The sequence below is a fragment of the Aotus nancymaae genome, unplaced genomic scaffold (genome assembly GCF_030222135.1).
Source record: "Aotus nancymaae isolate 86718 unplaced genomic scaffold, 86718_ANA_hifiasm-v0.15.2.pri h1tg000049l, whole genome shotgun sequence".
In the NCBI taxonomy this organism is placed as follows: domain Eukaryota; kingdom Metazoa; phylum Chordata; class Mammalia; order Primates; family Aotidae; genus Aotus; species Aotus nancymaae.
The window spans coordinates 9,008,073-9,030,748 of record NW_026988463.1 but is presented as its reverse complement, the minus strand read 5'-3'; the positions used below and the strand labels follow the sequence as shown (position 1 = coordinate 9,030,748).

The window sequence follows — 22,676 nt, the reverse complement described above, 5'->3', positions numbered from 1 at the left end:
AATCAGATTTAGGGGTTATAAGGTTAGCTAGGAATGTTTTACAAAGAAGAATATAAGGCACATAACTGATTTGTCACATCCAAAGTATAAAACTGCTACCTTTTCCCTAGAAAAAGGAAAGCTTATTTTAGGCACCCTGAACCAGTAAGATACTCTTTCTCCTCCAAGTGCAGATTTTTGTATCCTTTGTTGGTCAAAACATTCTTTGGCCCTACAAATGCCAGAGTGATACAGAAAGGAAGTTACCACTTTTTTTTTTTTTTTTTTTTGAGAACAAATCACTCCTGATAAAATTTCTTAGACAATTGATAATCATTTTAAGAAGAAATTTAATTGTCTTTGGTTCTCTGTCTTGCCCTTTTCGTGTCACTTTTCTACCTCTTCCATTGCTATAGCTAAATATTTAGAAGTATGTCTTGACAGCTAGCACAAATGTTTCAGTTAAGTGTTTTAAAACTGATGATACGGCCGGGCGTGGTGGCTCACGCCTGTAATCCCAGTACTTTGGGAAGCCAAAGTGGGTGGATCACCTGAGATCAGGAGTTTGAAATTAGCCTGGCCAACATGGTGAAACCCCGTCTCTACTAAAAACACAAAAATTAGCCGGGTCGTGGCGTGCGCCTGTAATCCCAGCTACTCGGGAGGCTGAGGCAGGGAATCACTTGAACTCAGGAGGCAGAGGTTGCAGTGAGCTCAGATCACGCCATTGCATTCCAGCCTCGGCGACAAGAGTGAAACTCGTCTCAAAGCAAAACAAAACTGATGGTATAGTACGAAAGAAACTTCTTGCAGTTTTCTGTTACAGAGGATTAATTAGAACCAACCTGTTGGATATACCCACCCACCTTTCAGAATCCTTTCTTCTCTCTGGAAATCCACACTCCTGGCAGTGTGTGGAATACAGTAGATTCTTAAGGAATGCTTGTTGAATGTTGCAGTCTGCATCTTCTTGAAATAACTGTTGATAACTGTTTTAACAGTAATATGTGTCTGAAAAACATTCGGAAATTAAGATGTAAGAGATTAATGCACCAAAGCAATCTCTTAATTGCTTAAAATGAATTATTTTAAAGAATCTTTAATTAAATTTCCTGTGAAGGCTGGAATTTGTAAATTATGCCCCTTTGTTCAAGCCAACCCCTGAAAAGAACAATTAAGGCAATTCAGGTAGCATTAAAGTTTTCAGTGAAAAGTTGGCATTTTCTGTAGATTAAGGTTAGATGTTAGCTGCTGATGTTTGAGGAGGTAGGACATAAAGCTTCCAACATCAGTAATGCAACATTGTCTTGAACCTGCGATAAAATTTTGTCACACATTTTTTTCATTGCAGTGAAAAAGGAGGCCATGTAGCATACCTCAAAGCCAGGTGACTCAGCCTAGTGCTTGTTTAAGCAGTTTTGATATTCAATTTAATTTTCTCACTGATTTTATGATTTATAAATAATTTCTTGGAAAATTTGAAAGTTTTCAAAAATTAAAAAAATGAATATCTTGTTATTCCACTATATAGAGATAAACTGCAGTTCAATGTTTGGTGCATTTTCTTCTAGTCTTTTTTTTCAATGTATAAATATTAAAATTATTTCATAGTTGAGATACTGCATATATGATACTGTATTTTGCTTTTTACATTTTAACGTCGTGAGCAATTTTCCCATGACATTAAAAACTGTCTTTGAAAAATGTGGAAAACATTTGGGGCTGTCAGCATAACTGAAAATGTTTTCTTGGTGTGACCCATGTATCTTTGTAATTGGTTTGATTTAGTGTGCTTTATTTCAATAAAAATTCAGTATTATAATTTACAGATTGGGGTGGGGAGTGGTATCTACTTCAAATTACCAAAATCTTCCTAATAGAATTCCCTTTTAAATGTTTGAACTCCCCTGGTACATCTTAAACACGACATTGACACTGCAAGTACTTGTATGTCCTGGCACCTCAGAACACAACTTTGTGCAAAAGGAGTGCTGTGCATCTGAATAGTGCAATTCATTTTCAACGCAAGAATGCCAGTTTCTTAGGGCCTCCAGTCAGGATATTACCCACTTTGTTTAAGTTGCGGTTTCAAATCCCATTTTCTTTGGGAGATAACACTGGTGGAACGGATCTGCAAAGGTGGACCAACGATGCCTTCTCACCTCCTGGGCTGGCTGCCTTGCCTTCCCTCATGGGGCTTTTAAGCGGTTGGGAAGCAGGTAGACAGTGTAGATGATGTCCTGGGCCACTGGCTGCTGGACTGCGGCAGTGAGATGACTGGGCTGGCATTTGTTCTTTCTCTGCCTGTGTGTGACCTCTAACTATGTGCCTGGAAACTGAATTACATGTAATTAATGCTGCAAACAGGATTTTCTTGTTGCTTAAGCATGAACTTGGTATGACAATAATAGTTATGTGCTACTTTTAACAATTTATCATGTAACTTGGATTCCTATAACCTGGTCTGTAAATTTCTTTTAGCTCCAGTGGGAGTTTCCTTTTCAAAGTATGATGAAACCATCCTAATCTTTTCCACCCCTGGACTAATTTAAAATGGATACAGAATACAACTGTTGAGTTTATCTTGTGTTAAGCAATTGAGACTTCTCTGTCTAATTATGCTATTTGTTCTTTTTTTGTCAATTGATAACTCCCGTAGCCCTTTTGAAAAAGTGTTTTTGGAGGAAATTAAGTTGTATGCCCTCAGGACGTACAACTTGGTTTTTTGTTGTTTTTTGTTTTGTTTGTTTGTTTTTTAGTTCTGAAGCATGTTTAGATTTTTCTGTACTTGTATAGGCCTGATTGTTTATGTGGCTTAGCTAAGGTTTCCTAAAGCATCTTCTAGTAGCTGTCATTGGTTTGTAAAATAAAATTTGGGCTGTCAAAATGCACATTTTTTGGTTGTTAATCTTAATTATTTTTGACCCTTGTGAAGTCTTTTTGGGGAAGATTAGGTAGGCAAACTTTGAAAATATTTTCAATGCAATGAGAGTCAGTCATAGATCATATTGCACATTACAGTTATCAAGCTAAACACCCAGGTCATACACTCAGTAGAAAAAGCGGTTCTCCCAGAAGCTGCTGGAGTTCAGATTTACCAAATTGATGTTTAATACATCTTCTTTTTCATGGAGAATGGCAACTGAAACAACAAGTAACATTTGCTTGAAATGCCTAGTCCACTTCTGATACAGTGTTTTGAGCCTTCCATATTTGTTGTTAGATATTAAACATGCTGCCATTGGAGTCCTGTGTTAACAAGGGCATTGGGGTGGGGTTCGTTGAATTCTTTTTGTCTTTTGAAATGATAAGGGGTATCTTGATTTTAATTATTGGAGTAGGCCAGTTTATTGCCGAATGTGCCTGTATTTTGCCATATGACCTTGGGACCTTTTGCATTATGAAACAAGTATGAAAGGTTAACATGGGCACCTTGTATTAATATGTTACAGGCTGAGACATGAGGATAAAAGAAGGCATAGCTCTCCCCTTAACTTTAGTCTTGCTGTAGAACCTCAAAAAAAGCCAACAATGGGGATAATTGAGTTTTAAACTCGATGGGAGTAGCAGAGAGAACCACCTGGGTTTGGTTTATATTTCCTGGTATTGGAGAGGTGAATAAACATCAACAGTGGAGCGTTGGATTTCAGTGGATTTCCACGAGGGGATGTAGGACTTTGAAGTATTGTTGTTTTTCAGAATTCAATGTATGTTATGATGTGTCAGGCACTGTTAAGGTCATTATATAGAAATGAAAAGATATTTTCTATAGGAAGAGATAGTTGATTATACCATGCTATAGAAAAATAGCTTAAGATGGTGTTTGGTTTTAAAAAATAAGCTTGTGCTGGTTGGGGAAGAGGAAGTGAAGTTCCGTTTTGATGGTATTGAGATCACCCAGGGTGACAACAGCCTTTTAGGGGCAGAAGGGAACCCCACAAAGGCGACCGGGGGAGGGAGCTGGCAGTCTGGTGAATAGGAAGGAGCAGAGAGTTTCAATTTCAAGGAGGAGGAAAGAGGAGCCAGCAGGAAAATGGAGAGGTAGGAGAACCAGGAAAGGAGCGTCAGAGGGAAGGTGTGCTGGGGAGCAGGTGGGATCACTCGACGTAAATGTTGGAAGAGACAGTTGCAGGCTTCACTATTTCAGAGAGCTGCAAATTGCATGATGTTGGTAGTGCAGATTCGGTCTAAGGGTAAAGAGAGCAGGAAGAGAAAGGAGAGAAACTGTTCAGAGAGATGAGGCCTAAGAGGCAGGCTGGTCCTAGGACCAACTTGAAGCCACCTTTTTGCTAAATACTCTAGACTTGGGAATCAGAATAACTGAATAGGAATATGGATTACACTTGAGTGGGAGTCCCAGCTCTTGTTTACTGCCTGTTGACCTTGGATGAATTACTTAACCTTTAAACTTGGATTTTCACCTGCAGAGTGGAGATGTTGTAGATGTCATAGGAGTAATTGACATCCAGTACCTGATGTAGGAAGTAACTCCCACGTTAATGCTTTTATTTTTTAGTAGATGCTAGCCTTTGAAAGGTTTAGAGGCTAAAGAGGGACATAGTTTGATTTCCTCTGACCACCAGCGGGAAGGGAGGATGCATCTTCTTCAGGGAGAGCAGCCAGGGAATTGGTTGGGTTTGTGCAGGAAGGAATGGGAGGCACCTAGAGTGCAGAGTCGAGAGCACCTCAGAAGGGAGATGTGGCCAGGAGGACATGGTCAGCACATGGGACGATAGTGGAGGCCATGCATTTAAGAACGTTCACAGCATATATTTGGTGGAGGGAGAAAAATGTCAAGGGGAATTTAATAGATTTCATGTGATAGGAGGCAGAGAATCTTTTTTCAACTTAAAGTTCAAATTTAAGCTACATATTTACAGAGTTAATGATTAGAAAGAATGGGCCCCTGTCAAATGAAACCTCTAAGCTTACTTGAAGATACAAGTTACATTCTTTGAAAATTAATTGATTATACTAAACTGTGTTATAAATTTAGTCAAGCAATAACAAATCTCTACATGAGGCAAGAATAGTGGAAGGGGAAATTCCTAAGGCCTAAGATCACTGCTAATGACGGTAGGTTTTTAAAAATGCAACACTATGGTTTATGTTACCTGGCCTGACTCATACCTTTCACAGGTTCATCCTGAACATTTAGGGGTGGAATGTAAGTTTTGCTCTTCAACTGTGTAAGAGTTTAAGGAAAGGAAGAGTGTCCATAAGTGCTAGGTATATTCTGGATTCATTAACTTTTTTAAAAAATTTATTTGAGACAGAGTTTTGCTCTTGTAACCCAGGCTGGAGTGCGGTGGCACGGTCTCAGCTCATTGCAGCCTCCTCTTCCTGGCTTCAAGCAATTCTCCTGCCTCAGCTTCCTGAGTAATTGAGATTACAGGCACTCGCCACCACACCTAGCTAATTTTTGTATTTTTTTTAGTAAATACGGGGTTTTACCATGTTGGCCAGGCTGTTCACAAACTCCTAACCTCAAGTGATCTGCCTGCCTTGACCCTCCCAAAGTACTGGGATTACAGGCGTGAGCCACTGTGGCCAGCCCTGGATTCAGTAACTCTTAATGTTGAAAACAAAGCAGCATGATTCTTTATAACCCCCTCTCCTCCCCACTTCTCTAAAGGATTAGAGAGGATCATGATTGAGGCTGTCCTGAAGGATATCTACATTCCAGACTTGAGGGGATCATGTAGCCCAGTAAGGGCAGACTGACTTTGTACCTGATGTCCCAGTAGACATTTTAACAGTGACTCTTTTTGGGCTCAGTAGTCATACTGTTTTGGATGATAAATTACATGGTCACCTTATCTAAAGGGGTTGTTGGAATAAGCCCACCTAGGCCTGGAAGTGCTTTCTTGCTCTCTTGAATACATCACAGACATACACACTCATCAGAGGGATCTGTTGGAATGGTAACTGTGGGTAACCAAAAATGTCTTGTTTTAAAGCAAACGCCTCCTGTGCTTTCTGTAAATTGTGTGTAGCACCTACCTAATAGATGGGAAATTTCATGAGCTATTTGTACACCTGGCACCATGGCTGACACATGGTAACTTGTAGTAATTGGTAGTTACCAATATTGCAGATATTGGTAGTATTACCAATAAAACATATCTCAAGGCCAGATGGTGTGTTTTTCCAGAATGAAACTTAATTGCTTGCCAGTAACCCTTTATAAAAGAAAATAGGCAGACATGCTTTGACATTGTGACAACATGGAAAGTAAGTGGGTTGCATTCGAAAGGGTTAAATAATTGAGCAACTCTAAAACCTTTTTTCTTCTTCCTAGGTCTTAGTGGTGCAATGGCTAGTATAAGCGTGCGTTCGAGTACCCCAGGCTCTCCTACACATGTAAGCAGTGGATCGAATGCTAGTCGAAGGAGAAATGGACTCCATGATGTCGATTTGAACACTTTCATATCAGAAGAAATGGCACTCCACTTGGACAATGGTGGAACTAGAAAGCGTACCTCAGCCCAGTGTGGCGATGTCATTACAGACTCACCAACCCATAAACGCAACAGAATGATCTAAACTGCAAACATTTTCACACCCACCATGCTGCTTGAAAGCCACTTGATCCTCAACATATACTATAATTGCAAAGGAAACATGAGGCCATCTTCCCTTGTTCACTGTTTAAGACAAGTGAATTCTGTAGTGGTTGCCATAAAAGGAAGTTGTAGGTATTTACAGTAGATGCCTCTTGTAACTATGGCTTTCTTAAAACTATAATCCTAGCAGAGGACATCAGATATTGTGTAGTCGTTAGCAAGATCATCATAGGCAAACATATACCCGTTCCAAGGCTAAAAGTGACCTTAACTGTATTTATTCTCAAAGGGAAAGGAAATATCAGATGTTTATTTGGTTATAGAAGGCTTTTTTTTTTTGGTCCATTTCCTGCTGTGTTGAGTATTTTGCTTCAACAATATTGCCAGATTCCTAAAATTGTCTAAAAACATGATTTGGCTTCCATTTTTTCAGCTGCACTGTACCATGCACCTGGTTTCTAAATAGTAACAGTGTGCAACTCTAATTATTGGACTGTGCCCTGTTTTTAGTTTTCAAAGCAGTTTCTAATTCTGGTGATTGTGTGATGTAAAGAGGTGCTATGATGGTCATGCAATTAATACTTAATATTGAATCAATGCACAGAGCTTTATTGGATTCACTTTGTGTGTGTTAGTGCTCTAAAGTAGCAATATTATTATTATTATTATTATTATTTTTTTGAGACGGAGTTTCGCTCGTTACCCAGGCTGGAGTGCAATGGCGCGATCTCGGCTCACCGCAACCTCCGCCTCCTGGGTTCAGGCAATTCTCCTGCCTCAGCCTCCTGAGTAGCTGGGATTACAGGCACGCGCCACCATGCCCAGCTAGTTTTTTGTATTAGTAGAGACGGGGTTTCACCATGTTGACCAGGATGGTCTCGATCTCTTCACCTCGTGATCCACCCGCCTTGGCCTCCCAAAGTGCTGGGATTACAGGCTTGAGCCACCGCGCCCGGCCCAGCAATATTATTATTAAACTGCCCCAGATTAACCCTGTAGGCCTAAAGTACTCAGTTTTAAGACAAAACACTACTTCCTATGTGGGGTACTTGACTTACGGTAAATGTAAACATGTAGACTGCATTTGAGGTGACCTAAACTAGAGAGGTTATGAACTTTTGAGAATGGGCTTCCTTTTTGGTTCAGTATTAGTGAGAGGGAGAGGGAGATGGATAGTGGGGTAGGTTTTCTAGTCTATCATTTTACATTTTTCATGGAGGCCCTGCTTAGTGCAGTTTCCATTGGAGTGGGCAGAAGATGATAAAGCTCTCTTTTATCTACTAATAATGTGATTGCAACTTAAAATAGCAAAACCCAACTCTCCCTGTCCCTCCAATCCCTCTCCTAAAAAGTTCAGTTTGGAATCTCATTCTGGAAAAGATGGAATCGCATGGAGATTCTCAAGCTGTTAGGTAGACCTAAATAAAAGTTCTCAATAGATTCCTCTTTTGAGTAAATATAAGACCTCTTGTAGCTACAATGTTTTAGAGCATGTTTCATCTTCATTTTTAATATCCTAAACTGAATGATAGTGTTTTTTTTTAGATGAAGAACTGATGTCAGCCTGCCAGGTACTGTAATTTATTCTATCATATTATTATATTATATATCAAGTAGGACAGTGAAAAATGTTTCCTTGCAAACTTGTAGTCCAGTATCAGTTACTTCCTATTTTTATCCTTAAAAGACCATTGCAAATCAGTGTAAGGGTTTTTCCAATAATTACTCACAGCACTTTTGTTAAAGTTTGCAATTTCTTCAGCCATTTAATAATATCTTTATGTGAAGAAACTCTGCTAAGTTAACCATAAATATTCATTGACTGGGTGGGATGTGAATGGAATGTTAGAAATGTTGTGTGAATTGAAGTTTTGTATTCATTGTAGATGTAGCCCTTATTTAAAAAAGTGAATTCCATACTAAAACTAGGAATGGAAGTGAGAGATTTCTAAATTTTTGCAAAAGTGGATCATTTTTTGTTTGATTATAATAGCAGGAAGAATTATAGCAACCTGTCATTTTACCTGAAACAGACAAGCCTATGTGTTATGAATACTTTCAAGCTTCCCTTTGGAATATACAAGACATGCATTTGGAGTTACCTTTGTTTTTCTATCGTTGTAAATTTAGATTCTGGAATTGGGGTTTGGTGGTACGATGTGTTGCTCACAAGTGGCCAGAACTCCTATTCGTAAAAGGATTTTGAGATCGAGGAACACATTTAATTCCCCTTTATGCCTTGGTTCTCGTTCCTCTCTCCAAGTTGGATAACAGTTTTTTTGTTATTTTGTTTAAGTTGGTGCTCTGAAGCTTACACTCAGTACCCTTTACTCTGAATTGTCAAATTTTGATAAAACATGTGCCATTTTCTTTGGTAAGAGGAAGCAGGTCTTATTGTCTGCCAGAACACAATTTATATGCCTTAATGGCTTCATTAAACTTTTACAAAACCTTAGCATTTGTTACTTTTTTCCATTGCATTTACTCTCAAATGCACCTGATGCATTTGCCACCCAGTTGCAACTTTTCCCTTCTCTGTCCCATTGCTGTCTTCTGTTCTCCCACACACACAATAAACAAGCTCACTTGTAGAAGGATAATGATTTCTCTTAGGAAAACTTAACTTCTGACAGCTAGGTTTTTGAAGTGTTTGCCTGGGCTAGTTTAGATGCTAAAGAATGGAAGATTGCATACCTGTGTGGTACTTTAAGAACAAGTTGACTTTTTCAGTTTCTTGAACAGTTCAGGTTAGATTTAAAGACTAAATACTGTAGTTTGGGGGAACAGAACCTCTCTTCGTCTTAAACCAGATTCTCTGATTCTTTTAGACATTCATAGTTCATTAGTTCTGCTCCTGTTGCCCTTACTTGGCATGGGTGGGTTGAGGTTCATCCTTAGACTGCAGTGTTCTGAGCATGGCTGAAGTATTATAATGTTTAATATTTTATAGAGCAAACCTACAGGAAAGCATTTGGCTGAATCTAAAGACCTGCAGTCAAATTCTTCAATGTGGTTTACCCAACTGGAGTAGTGATACACACCTTAATCATAAAATGAATAAAAACAAAAAAACCATGGGGCTTGTCTGCAGTTTTGTTTGGTCATCACATCTGAATAACTTTTTGATGCAATCAAATGAAGTTTAGGCTTTTAAAAAAGAATTAGCTTCCTAAGTGTTTTTTTCTAAGGGCTACTGGAGCTCATTAAACTTGAATAATTGTGACTTTGGGCCTGAAGATTGCCATTCAGCAGTGGAAACTGGGCTAACTTCCTTTATAGTGAGAGGGACGGCCAACATCAACCCAGAGGGCTAGTCAACCTCAGAGGCCAGTGCAAGACGCCAAGAGATGATTTTGAAATGGGGCCATTTCAGAAAATTATGAACAGAATGATTAAATTTTTGGCCTGGCTACTACCTCTAGTGGTGACTACTTTAGCAGGTTAATCTCATTGCGTTTTACTTCACATAGTATGTAATAACCTGGCACTTCATTCATTAGATTGGTGACTGAGGTATCTAGTTATGTTGAGGATGAGAATCTTCAGAGATACATTCTGGAGTTTTGGAATGAAGTGACTAGAAAGGTTCTTCCATAGGAACCCCTTGTTTAAAGTTATAAGTGTTTATAGTACCTGCTACCCCTTCTTGAAAGCTGTCAGCTTTGATAGTTCAGATAACCTTACCCCATATGGCCAGCTTCTAGCCTCCCCGTGGAATATTTGAGATGTGTGATGTTTTAGTGGAGACAGTATTTAAGAGAGGAGCAGGCCTGAGCACCCAGGCTGGCGGTCAGACCATGTGTTGTACCTGTTGGATTTGATGGGGTGAGATCCAGGGTTTTACTTCCTGCAGGCTCTTTGTGAAGTTCAGTAGACAGTAGCCTGTGATGTGGCAAGTCAAGTTTCAATGGCCCTTCATTTTCTTTGTACTGATTTAGTACTTTAAAAAAGAATTAGAACAGCAGAAATCAAGCCATACAACAGCTTATAGTATATACAGGTCTTTTTTTTTTTTTTTTTTAATGGAGTTTCGCTCTTGTTGCCCAAGCTGGAGTGCAACGGCACAATCTCAGCTCACTGCAGCCTCCACCTCCTGGGTTCAAGTGATTCTCCTGCCTCAGCCTCCTGAGTAGCTGGGATTACAGGTGCGTTCCACCACGCCGGCTAATTTTTTTTGTATTTTTAGTAGAGAAACGGGGTTCCACCATGTTGGCCTGGCTGGTCTCAAACTTCTGACCTCAGGTTATCTGCCCACCTCGGCCTCCCAAAGTGCTAGGATTATAGGCGTGAGCTACCATGCCCAGGCTGTACAGGTCTTTTACACATTAGAATTAATATGGTGACATCTTTTTGTTGTTAAGACGAGTCTAACTCTGTTGCTCAGGCTGGAGTGCAGTGGCACGATCTTGGCTCACTGCAACCTTTGCCTCCCAGATTCAAGCAGTTCTTATGCCTTAGTGTCCTGAGTGGCTGGTATTACAGGCGCCCACCATTAAGCCTGGCTGATTTTTGTATTTTTGTTAGATACAGGGTTTCAAATAAGGTGAAATCTTATGACAGAATAGTACTTCCTTGTACGGATGAGCCTTGATACACTTTCCAGGTTTTTTTTTTTCTTCTTCTTCTTCTTCTTTTTTTTTTAATTTTAAAGACAGGGTTTCACCATGTTGGTCAGGCTGGTCTCAAACTCCCGACCTCAGGTGATCCGCCCGCCTTGGCCTCCAAAGTGCTTGGATTGCAGGCGTGAGCCACCATGCCCAGCTGGGTTTTTTTAATTAGTAGTAATGCAGCAGTGATTTTTTTTTTTTTTTTTTTTGAGATGGGGTCTCTGTTGCCCAGGCTGGAGTGCTGTGGTGCGATCCCGGCTCACTGCAACCTCCACTACCCAGGTTCAAGCGATTCTCCTTCCTGGAACTACACATATGCGCCACTACGTCCAGCTAATTTATTTATTTTTTTTATTTTTAGTAGAGACGGAGTTTCACCTTGTTGGCCAGGCTAGTCTCGAATTCCTGACCTTAAGTGATCCATCTGTCTTGGCCTCCCCAAGTGCTGGTATTACAGGCATGAGACACTGTGCCCGGTCTTTTTTTTTTTTTTTTTTCCTTCTCTAGACGGAGTCTTGCTCTATCTCCCAGACTGTAGTGCAGTGGCACAATCTCAGCTCACTGCAACGTCCGCCTCCCAGGTTCAAGCAATTCTCCTGCCCCAGCTTCCCCAGTAGCTGGGACTACAGGCACGCACCACCATGCCTGGCTAATTTTTATACTTTTTAGTAGAGATGGGGTTTCACCATGTTGACCAGGCTAGTCTTGAACACCTTACCTTGTGATCCACCCACCACGACCTCCCAAAGTGCTAGGATTGCAGGTGTGAGCCACGGCACCCAGCCTAATATTTAAGTATCTCTGTGACAAAATTTTGCAGATGAACTAGCTGGGTCAAAGGAATTCCTCTATAAAATACTGATGGGTTCTGCCATCAGAAAGTAAGAGTACCTGTCCCCTTGCATTTTAGCCAGTGTGGGGTTATCTATATTTCCTTTGGCAGAAGTGACCTTTCGGTTTTAATATGCTTTTTACCCACTCATATGAAGGACGACTTTTTGCTCGATATCATGTGGGTTTGAATGCTGACTCTACTTACCAGGTATGGGAACCTAGGTAAGTTTGCCTCTCTCGGCTCAGTTTCATCATCTGTGAAATAAATAGAAAAATAAATTTAAAAATGTGTACATTAGTGACTTGTGTTCCTTGGAAGTTGGATACATTCACATCTGCATTTATAATTCTCCCATCAGCAGAGCCCTGGAGAACTCCGGAATATGGCTGATAGTTTATTTCAACATGCCATTGAAAAATTAGCCCCCGCTTTTTTTTGCGAGACAGTGTTTTACTCTTGCCTAGGCTGAGGTGCAGTGGCATGATCATAGCTCACTGCAGACTTGATAGGTAGCAACCACTAACAAACCTAAGTAGGTAGAAAAAGAAGAGTCATGTTATCCTGTCCCTGAGACTGAAATTTTTCAACATAAAAGAAAAAAAATCTCTGGAGGAGGAATTAAAAATTCCAATGAGGGCCGGGCATGGTGGCTCATGCCTGTAATCGCAGCACTTTGGGAGGCCGAGGCAGGTGGATCACCTGAGGTTGGGAGTTAGACACTAGCCTGACCAACATGGAGAAACCCAGTCTCTACTAAAAATACAGAATTAGCTGGGCGTGGTGGCACACGCCTGTAATCCCAGCGACTCGGGAGGCTGAGGCAGGAGAATCGAACCCAGGAGGCGAAGGTTGCGCTGAGCCGAGATGGCGCCACTGCACTCCAGCCTGGGCAACAAGAGCGAAATTCCATCCAAAAAAAAAAAAAAATTCCAATGAATCGAGGAGTGACTGAAACTGGACTGGCCATGAGCTGATGATCTGAGCATTGTTGAAGCTGGGTTCATGATTCTAGTCACTCTGCTTTTGTTACCTTCTGAAAAAAAAGTCTCCGCCCAGCACAGTGGTTCATAGGAGATGGGAGACCAGTGAGAAGGGTATTGCAGCTGCAGGGGCAAGTGAGGTCTAACCTAGGGTGACCGTGTGGAGAGGCCAGAAGAGAAGGATGGATTCAAGTATGCTTGGCTGTATTCTACATTATTTCAGCTTCTAATTTCAAATCCCCATCCATGTTCTTTCCTCCTTCACTTCAAGTGCTTTTCCTGTACCCCTTTGGGCTTTAGTCTAGATGCCATAGGCACTTTTTTTTTGAGACAGTCTGGCTGTATCACTCAGACTGGAGTGCAGTGGCATGATCTGGGCTCACTGCAGCTTCCACTTCCTGGGTTCAAGCAATTCTCCTGCCTCAGCCTCCCAGGCATGTGCCACGACACCCAGCTATTTTTTGTATTTTTAGTAGAGACAGAGTTTCATTATGTTGGCCAGGCTAGTCTCAAACTCCTGACCTCAAATGTTCCAGCCACCTTGACCTCCCAAAGTGCCGGCATTACAGGCGTGAGCCACCATGCCCAGCCAAGCATGGGAACTTTTTAAGAGTTTTCAATAGGCCGTGGCCTGATTTTAAAAGTCCCCTCTAGGAAGCCAAGATGGGAGGATCCCTTGAGGCCAGGAGTTCAAGACCAGCCTGGGTAACATAGGGAGACCCTCCCTTAAAAAAAAATAGCCAAGTGTGGTGCATGTCTGTAGTCCCAGTTACTCAGGAGTCTGAGGAAGACGGATCCCTTGAGTCCAGGAGATAGAGGCTGCAGTGAGCTATGATCATGCCACTGCACTCCAGCCTGGGAAACAGAGTGAGAACTTCTCTTTAAAAATAACTAGTTAATTAATTTAAAATAAAAGTCTCGGCCAGGCGTGGTGGCTCACACCTGTAACCCCAGCACTTTGGGAGGCCGAGGCGGGCAGATCACGAGATCAGGAGTTCGAGACAAGCCTGACCAACATGGTGAAACCCCTTCTCTACTAAAAATAAAAAAATTAGCTGGATATAGTGGCTCATGCCTGTAATCCCACCTACTCAGGAGGCTGAGGCAGGAGAATTGCTTGAACCCAGGAGGTGGAGGTTGCATTGAGCCAAGATCGCAACACTACTCCAGCCTGGGCAACAGAGCGACACTTCGTCTCAGAAAAAAAAAAGTCTTAGCCCAGCACAGTGGTTCACACCTGTAGTCCCAGCACTTTGGGAGACCAAGGAGGGTGGATCACTTGAGGTCAGGAGTTCGAGACCAGCATGCCAACATGGTGAAACCCCATATCTACTAAAAATACAAAAAATAGCTGGGGGTGGTGGCGGGCATCTATAATCCCAGCTACTCAGGAGGCTGAGGCAGGAGAATTGCTTGAACTCGGGAGGCAGAGGTTGCAGTGAGCAGAGATCTCACCATTGCACTTCAGCCTGGGCGACAAGAGCTAAACTCCATCTCAAAAATAATAAAATTCTCCTCTAGCCTAGCTAATGCACAGGGCACAGTTTGGAGTGGGCTGCCTGTGAAAAGAAGACCAGTTAGGAGGCACTGCAGCATTCCAAGTACTTTATAAGCTTTTTTTTTTTTTTTTTTGGAAACAGAGACTCACTCTCACCCCAGGCTGGAGTGCAATGGCACAATCTCTGCTCACTGCAACCTCTGTCGCCTGGGTTCAAGAGATTCTTCTGTCTCAGCCTCTCAAGTAGTTGGGACAACAGGAGTGTGTCGCCACACCCAGCTAATTTTTGTATTTTTGTAGAGATGGGGTTTCACCATGTTGGTCATGCTGGTCTCGAACTCCTGACCTCAAGTGATCCACCCTTGGCCTCCTGAAGTGTTGGGATTAAAGGCATGAGCCACTGTGCCTGGCAGCATTCTTACTTCTCAAAGCAAGTCTGTGAATGGGGATTGTTCTCTTTAGTTTGAAAACAAATAATCTGAGACCAGGGAGTTTGAGAGAGGTACCCAAGGTCACACAGCAATTCCCTGCAGGGTTGCCAGATAAAATACGGCATGGAACATACTTACACTAAAAAAGTTGTTGTTTATCTGAAAATCATGTTTATTTTGTTTTTTGCGTTTTTTTGAGATGGAGTCTCGCTTTGTCACCCAGGCTGGAGTGCAATGGTACGATCTCGGCTTACTGCAATCTCTGCCTCCCATGTTCAAGCGGTTCTCCTGCCTCAGCCTCCCCAGTAGCTGGGATTACAGGCACCCACCACCATGCCTGACTAATTTTTGTATTTTAGTAGAGACAGGGCTTCGCCATGTTGGCCAGTCTGGTCTCAAACTCCCGACCTTAGGTGATCCACCCACTTCAGCCTCCCAAAGTGCTGGGATTACTAGCATGAGCCATCGCACCCAGCCCTGACCTGTAATTTTATTAGTGAACTCTGCAACCCTAATTGCTGATCAAGCCAGGATTTGAGCCCAGAGTCTCGAACCATCAGCAAATGCTTGTTGCATGAATGTATAGGGGCAATGTGCAATATTAGAGAAGTTGAGGTCCTTTTTAGACAATCAAAAATTCTGGTATGAGCCGAGTAAGATGGAGGTAAGAGCACAGGCTCGGATTATGAACTCCCTGGGTTCAGATTCTGCCACCGTCATCTAACTACCAGCCATGTGATTTGAGGGCAGGCTTCTTAAACCCCCCATGCTACAGTTTTCTCATCTGCAAACTGGGAATGAGAATAACAGTACTAATAATAGCATATTCCTCTAGGTCGGCTTTGAGGATTAAAGGAGCCAATTTATACATTGCCAAGCCTTGTATGGATTAAGACCTCTGGAGATGTTGGCTGAGTGAGGCTATAGCAAACAGCATGCTAAAAGAATAACTACAGTGTTACAAACCCTCCTCATACTAACAATAACACATACAGATAAGTGTTGTTGTTGTTGAGATGTAGTATTTTTCTGTTGCCCAGGCTGGATTGCGGTGGCAGGGTCTCCACTCACCGTAACGTCCACCTCCCGCCTCTCAGGTTCAAGCGATTCTCTTGCTTCTGCCTCCCAAGTAGCCAGGACTACAGACACCTGCCACCACTTCTAGCTAATTTTTGTATTTTTAGTAAAGACAGAGCTTCACCATGTTGGCCAGACTGGTCTTGAACTCCTGACCTCAAGTGATCCTCCCACCAAGCTTCCAAAAGTGCTGGGATTATAGGCATGAGCCACCGCGCCCAGCCTAGGGAAGTTTTTCAAAGTGGGAACTATGTTTTGTTCCTTACTGTCCCTACCTTAGTGCATAGAACCCTGCTTAGAGTAGGGGACGGGGTTTCACCTTGGTCAGAGTGGTTTCAAACTCCTGACCTCAGGTGATCCACCACCTTGGCCTCCCAAAGTGCTGGGATTACAGGCGTAAGCCACCACGCCTGGCCAGAATTTTTTTTTTCTTTTTTTCCTTTTTTTTTTTTTGAGACGCAGTCTTGCTCTGTCGCCAGGCTGGAGTGCAATGGCGCAATCTCGGCTCACTGCAACCTCCGCCTCCTGGGTTCAAGCGACTCTTCCGCCTCAGCCTCCCGAGTAGCTGGGACCACAGGCACGTGCCACCATGCCCGGCTATTTTTTGTATTTTTAGTAGAGACGGGGTTTCACCGTGTTGGCCAGGATGGTCTCGATCTCTTGACCTTGTGATCCGCCCACCTCGGCCTCCCAAAGTGTTGGGATTACAGGAGTGAGCCACTGCGCCCGGCCTTTTTTTTTTTTTTTTTAAGACAGGACCTAGATGTGTTGCCCAGGCTGGAGTGCAGTGGCACAATCACAACTTACTGCAGCCTCGAACCCTTGGGCTCAAGCAATTCTCCTGCCTTCGCCACAGGCACACACCAACATGCCCGGTCAGTTTTCTATTTTTTGTAGAGATGGAGTCTTGCTATGTTGCCCATGCTGGTCTCTAACTCCTGGCCTCAAGTGGTCCTCCCACCTGGGACTCCCAAAATTTGGGGATTGCAGTCATGAGCCATCATGCCCAGCCCACAATAAATATTGATTGAATAAATAAATGGGCCTGGGTAGGAGTTTCTAATGGGACTAGAATTGACCTGTAAAAATCATAAAAAACTAAAACACAAAAGAATCCCACAAAAACAAAAATCATATTAGAGGGAAATGTAAGGAATGACTCCGGAATGTGACAGTGAGTAAATCAAAGCATTCATTATTGAAAATACTATATTTTTAGACAAATATGTTTGATTTCTCAGGAAAAGCAAAAAGGTTTGTGGCAAGCCATAACAAATACTGTCATTAAAGCAGAATTAGCACAGGTCTTAAATTCCAGAGGTTACAAAACAGCCTGGCTGAGGTCATTCATGCTTAATTATTGTGCCTAATAATTACCTTGACTAATTAGAGCAGAGGTTTTGGAGTATGTTTCTATTCCCAGACACTGAGTCACCAGTGACCCAGAATAAATCATTTTGCTCTATTTGTGTCTTGTATCATCCACATGAAAGCACCCTCAGCCAACCCCTTGGGGAAATTGCAGACTTCATTAATTAATATTTGGACAACAGTATAATTTGTATATGCCAGAGCTATAGAAACATGGCATCAGGATGTTTTGTAAGTTGGGTTCATTTATTTAATTATTCAACTACACTTAAAGTGCTGTTGACATTTATTAAGCTCTACTCTGAGCCAGGCCCTGAGCTGGGAACTAGAAGTGCAACTGTGAATAAGGGAGATCAGCTTCTGCCCTCGTGGAGCTTCCAGTCTAGCAAAGGAGACAGATGCTAAGTAGGTAAACCAGATACAATCATTACAAATCATGAGTGGCAAGAGGAAAGCAAATAGAAATCTGTGACAGAGGCTAGGGGAAGTGGCCCATTTTTCTTTATTTTTATTTCTTTTTTTTTTTTTAGACAGAGTCTCATCACCCAGGCTGGAATGCAGTGGCATGATCTCTGCTCACTGCAACCTCAGCCTCCCAGGTTCAAGCCATTCTCCTGCCTTAGCCTCCAGCTGGAATTACAGGTGTGCACCACTATGCCAGGCTAATTTTTGTATTTTTAGTAGAGACAGGGTTTCACCATGTTGGTCAGGCTGGTTTGGAACCCCTGACCTCCCAAAGTACTGGGATTACAGGCATGAGCCACCGAGCCTGGACTGCAGGGATCTTTTTTTGATGACATGGTCATAAGAGGCTTCTTAGGAGAGGATCCCCACCCTAAGACCTGAAGGATGGGAAGGAATAAGCCAGTTTGACAGAGGGGAAGGGCATGTTAGGCAGAAGGAGCAGCAAGGACAAAAGCTGAGGTAAGGAAGAGGTTTTCATTTGGGGGAACTATAGGAGTCAAGGTAGCTATAGCATAGTGAATGAGGAAGGTGGAGTGAGGTCAGACCCAGATTACTCAGGGACTCAGAGTTTAAGAGCCAAATGCTGTTCCTGGCCTACTCCTTGGTGTGTAGCTGGACTACATCTCCCAGCATCCCTTGCTGTTGAGGATGGACATGTGACTGGATTTTGGCCAAAGGAATGCAAGGAGAGGCAAGGACAGCTGCTTTCAGACCTTGCTGGTGACACCTCCTGGGCCATCCTCTTTGTTTCTGCATTTTACTTATTTTGATGGAGAAAGCAGAGCCACGAGCTAGCAGGAGCCTGGATCCCTGGATCAGGTATTGGAAGAGAACCACCTCCCCATCAAGAATACCAATTTTGGACTTTACATGAGCAAGAAATAAATTTCTATTGTGTTAGGCCACTGAGATTTGGGGGTTTCTTTGTTTTTTGTTTGTTTGTTTTTTGTCCTTTTGAGGGTTTCTTTGTTACAGTGGCTAGTGTTCTCTTAAGTAATACAGAGTCATGATACAAAGTCCACTTTAAAGAGCTGAGCTCAGGGCCAGGCACGGTGGCTCATTCCTGTAATTCCAGCACTTTGAGAGGCCGAGGTTTGCAGATTACGAGGTCAAGATCATCCTGGCCAACATGGTGAAACCCCGTTTCAACTAAAAATTCAAAAAAAAAAAAAAAATAGCTGGGCGTAGTGGCACGTGCCTGTAATCCCAGCTACTCAGGACGCTAAGGCAGGAGAATCACTTGAACCAGGGAGTCGGAGTTGCGGTGAGCTGAGATGATTGCCACTGCACTCGAGCCTAGTAACAGTGAAACTCTAGCTCAAGGCCAGGCGCGGTGGCTCACGCCTGTAATGCCAGCACTTTGGGAGGCCGAGGCGGGTGGATCACGAGGTCAAGAGATCGAGACCATCCTGGTCAACATGGTGAAACCCCGTCTCTACGAAAAATACAAAAAATTAGCTGGGCATGGTGGCACGTGCCATAATCCCAGCTACTCAGGAGGCTGAGGCAGGAGAATTGCCTGAACCCAGGAGGCGGAGGTTGCAGTGAGCCGAGATCGCGCCATTGCACTCCAGCCTGGGTAACAAGAGCGAAACTCCGTCTCAATAAAAAAAAAAAAAAAGGCCCGGCTTGGTGGCTCACGCCTATAATCCCAGCACTTTGGGAGGCCGAGACGGGTGGATCACGAGGTCAAGAGATCGAGACCATCCTGGTCAACATGGTGAAACCCCGTCTCTACGAAAAATACAAAAATTAGCTGGGCATGGTGGCGCACGCCTGTAGTCCCAGCTACTCGGGAGGCTGAGGCAGGAGGATTGCTTGAACCCAGGAGACGGAGGTTGCGGTGAGCCGAGATTGCGCCATTGCACTCCAGCCTGGGTAACAAGAGCGAAACTCCGTCTCAATAAAAAAAAAAAAAAAAGCTCAAAAAAAAAAAAAAAAAAAAAGAACAATGCGGGGGGGGCTCTAGCAAAAAAAAAAAAAAGAGAGAGAACAATAGGGGGGCTTCTTCTAACACCTCCTACCGGCTTCTAGTTCCACCCCAGGAGAATAGTAAGGAGAGGGAATGTGATTTCCAGATTAAATGCAGGACACGCAGTTATATTTGAATTTCAGATAAACAGCCACTTATTTTTTAGTGTAAGTATCTCCCACACAATATTTTATCTCTTAAAAAAATACTCATACTAAAAACATTGTTTTTCTGAAATTCACATTTCAGTGGGAATCCTGTATTTTTATTTGCTAGATTTGGCCACCCTAACTGGGTAGTGGGCATGGTGTCTGCAGATGAAGTTGGGGCCCATGGAAAGCATGAAAGGAAGCAAAACTGAGTGGGCAAGAGCAGTGCATGGACGTGAGGAGCACAGACTTCCTGGGTTTGAATCCTGCTCTAAAATCGACTCACTGCGTAATCTTGGATAAGTTATTGGCCTCAGTGTCTTCATCTTTAAAATGGGGACAGTGATAATACCTGTTTCGTAGGACTGTCTCTAGAAGTCAGTTAATTGTGCCAGGTACAGTGGCTCACACCTGTAATCCCAGCACTTGGGGAGGCTGAGGCGAGTGGATCACCTGAGGTCAGGAGTTTGAGACCAGCCTGGCCAATATGGTGAAATCCTGCCTCTACTAAAAAAACAAAAATTAGCCAGGTCTGGTGGCGCACACCTGTAGTCTCAGCTACTTGGGAGGCTGAGCCAGGGGAATCACTTAAACCCGGGAGGTGGAGGTTGCAGAGAGCTGAGATTGTGCCACTGCACTACAGCCGACAGAGCAAAACTCCATCTCAACGACAACAAAAAAAAGTCAGTGAACTGGTATTTGTCAAGCTCTCAAGCATCGTGTAAGTTCCTGCAGGGGCTGACGATGCTACCTGTATCCCCTTGCTCACCGGAGCTCACCTGCAGCTGCAGAAGAGATGGTTTCCAGTTCACTCAGCACTTCTGGTTTTAGGAGCCTGAATCTCTCTGCTTCTCCACCTGAGGGTGCTCTCCAGCTCAACCAAACAGGCTCACCCTGGAAATGTCAGGGGAGTTCCAGTCCCGAGGGCCACCTCGACCAGTCGGGTTAGGAGTGGTTTGGATAAATGCCCCAGGCTCCCCGCCCTCCACTGAGGCAGCACAACATAGACATTTGCCCACGATAACCTGCACCTTTTGTTGGTTCTGGCCTTCTCATCCCCTTCACTCCCTCTGCCTCTGAGTGATTCCTGACATCACCTCCCAGGGCTGGAACTAGGACCAGGCAAGCGAACCATCAAGAGGGTAAAATGAGCTGGGTGCAGTGGCTCAGGCCTGTGATCTCAGCACTTTGGGAGGCCTAGGTGAGAGGACTGCTTGAGGCCAGGAGTTCAAGACCAGCTTTCAAGACCAGCTTGACCAACATGGAGAAACCCTGTCTCTACCAAAACTACAAAAAATTAGCCAGGTGTGATGGCATACTACAGCCTGGGTGACAGGGAGTGAGACCCTGTCTCAAAACAAAACCCAAAAATGTTTAAAATTTTAAAAATTACTTCAACTGATAAATGAATAAACATAGATTGTATATCCACACAATGGATTATTATTCAACTATAAGAAGGAACAAAGCATTGACGCATACTACAACTTGAAAGAGCCTTAAAAACATTATGATCAGCCAGGTGCGGGGGCTCATGCCTGTAATCCCAGCAGTTTGGGAGGCCGAAGCAGGAGGATCACTTGAGGTGGAGAGTTCAAGACCAGCCTGGCCAACATGGTGAAACCCCGTTTCTACAAAAAATAAAATAAAATAATTAGCCAGGTGTGGTGGCGCATACCTGTAGTCCCAGCTACTCTAGAGGCTGAGGCAGAAGGATCTCTTGAGCTAGAGAGGCGGAGCTTGTGGTGAACCAAGGGTGCACCACCGCACTTCAGCCTGGGCAATAGGAGAGAAACCCTGTCTCAAAACACCAAAACAAAAAACATGCATAGTGAAAGAAGCCAGAAACACAGTCACATATTACATGATCCCATTTATGTGAAACATCCAGAATAGAAGGTAAACCAATATACAGAAAGCAGATTAGTGGTTGTCAGGGACTAGGGAGGGGGAGGAATGAGGAGTGACTGCTTTATCAACACAGGGTTTCCTTTTGGGTGCTGAAAATGTCTTGGAACTAGATAGAGGTGGCATGAGTGGTTGCACAGCATTGTGAATATACTAAATGCTACTATTGACTTTAAAATGGTTAATGGTTAATTTTATGTTATGTGAGTTTCACCTCAATAAAAACAATTCATTTATTTACTTATTTATTTATCTTTAGAGATGGAGTCCCCCTCTGTTGCCCAGGCTGGAGTGCAGTGGTGTTGCCATAGCTCACTGCAACCTCAAACTCCTGGGTTCAGGTGATCCTCCTGTCTCAGCCCCCTGAGTAGCTGGGACTACATGTGCACGTCACCATGCCCAGCTAATTTTCTTTAATTTTTATAGAGATGAGGGGGGTCTCCATATATTGCCTAGGCTGGCCTCAAACTTCTGGTCTTAAGGGATCCTCCCACTTCAACCTCCCAAAAGAGGCTGGGATTGCAGGCATGAGCCACTGTGCCATTCTATATGTGTGTGTGTGTGTGTGTGTGTGTGTGTGTGTGTGTGTGTGTGTGTATTCTGTTCAGTCCTGTAAGCCATATGCCCCTTAATTCCTAAACCACAAAAAGGACAATCTGTATTTATTTATTGAAGCCCTAGCCTTTGTCAGACCCAGTGTCAGACACTCTATAGGGACTTCCTCGTCCAATCCTCTTACCTTCTCTTACCTCTACACCTCACCCGTTTACTTTTTCTTCACATGCTCACCACCAGCTGGCCTTAGGTTATACATACAGATTTGTTTATTGTTGTTTTT

General features: G+C 43.1%; 1 protein-coding gene across 1 annotated transcript in view; it reads left to right on the top strand.

Moving 5' to 3' along the window:
- Positions 1-9,620, top strand: part of HAPSTR1 (HUWE1 associated protein modifying stress responses) — a 29,201-nt gene extending 19,581 nt beyond the window's left edge. Inside the window, exon 4 of the mRNA XM_012448289.2 lies at positions 6,281-9,620. Coding sequence (XP_012303712.1) covers positions 6,281-6,525 — 245 coding nt within the window. The 3' untranslated portion in view covers positions 6,526-9,620. The remainder of the gene's footprint in view (positions 1-6,280) is intronic.
- Positions 9,621-22,676: the final 13,056 nt, after the last annotated feature.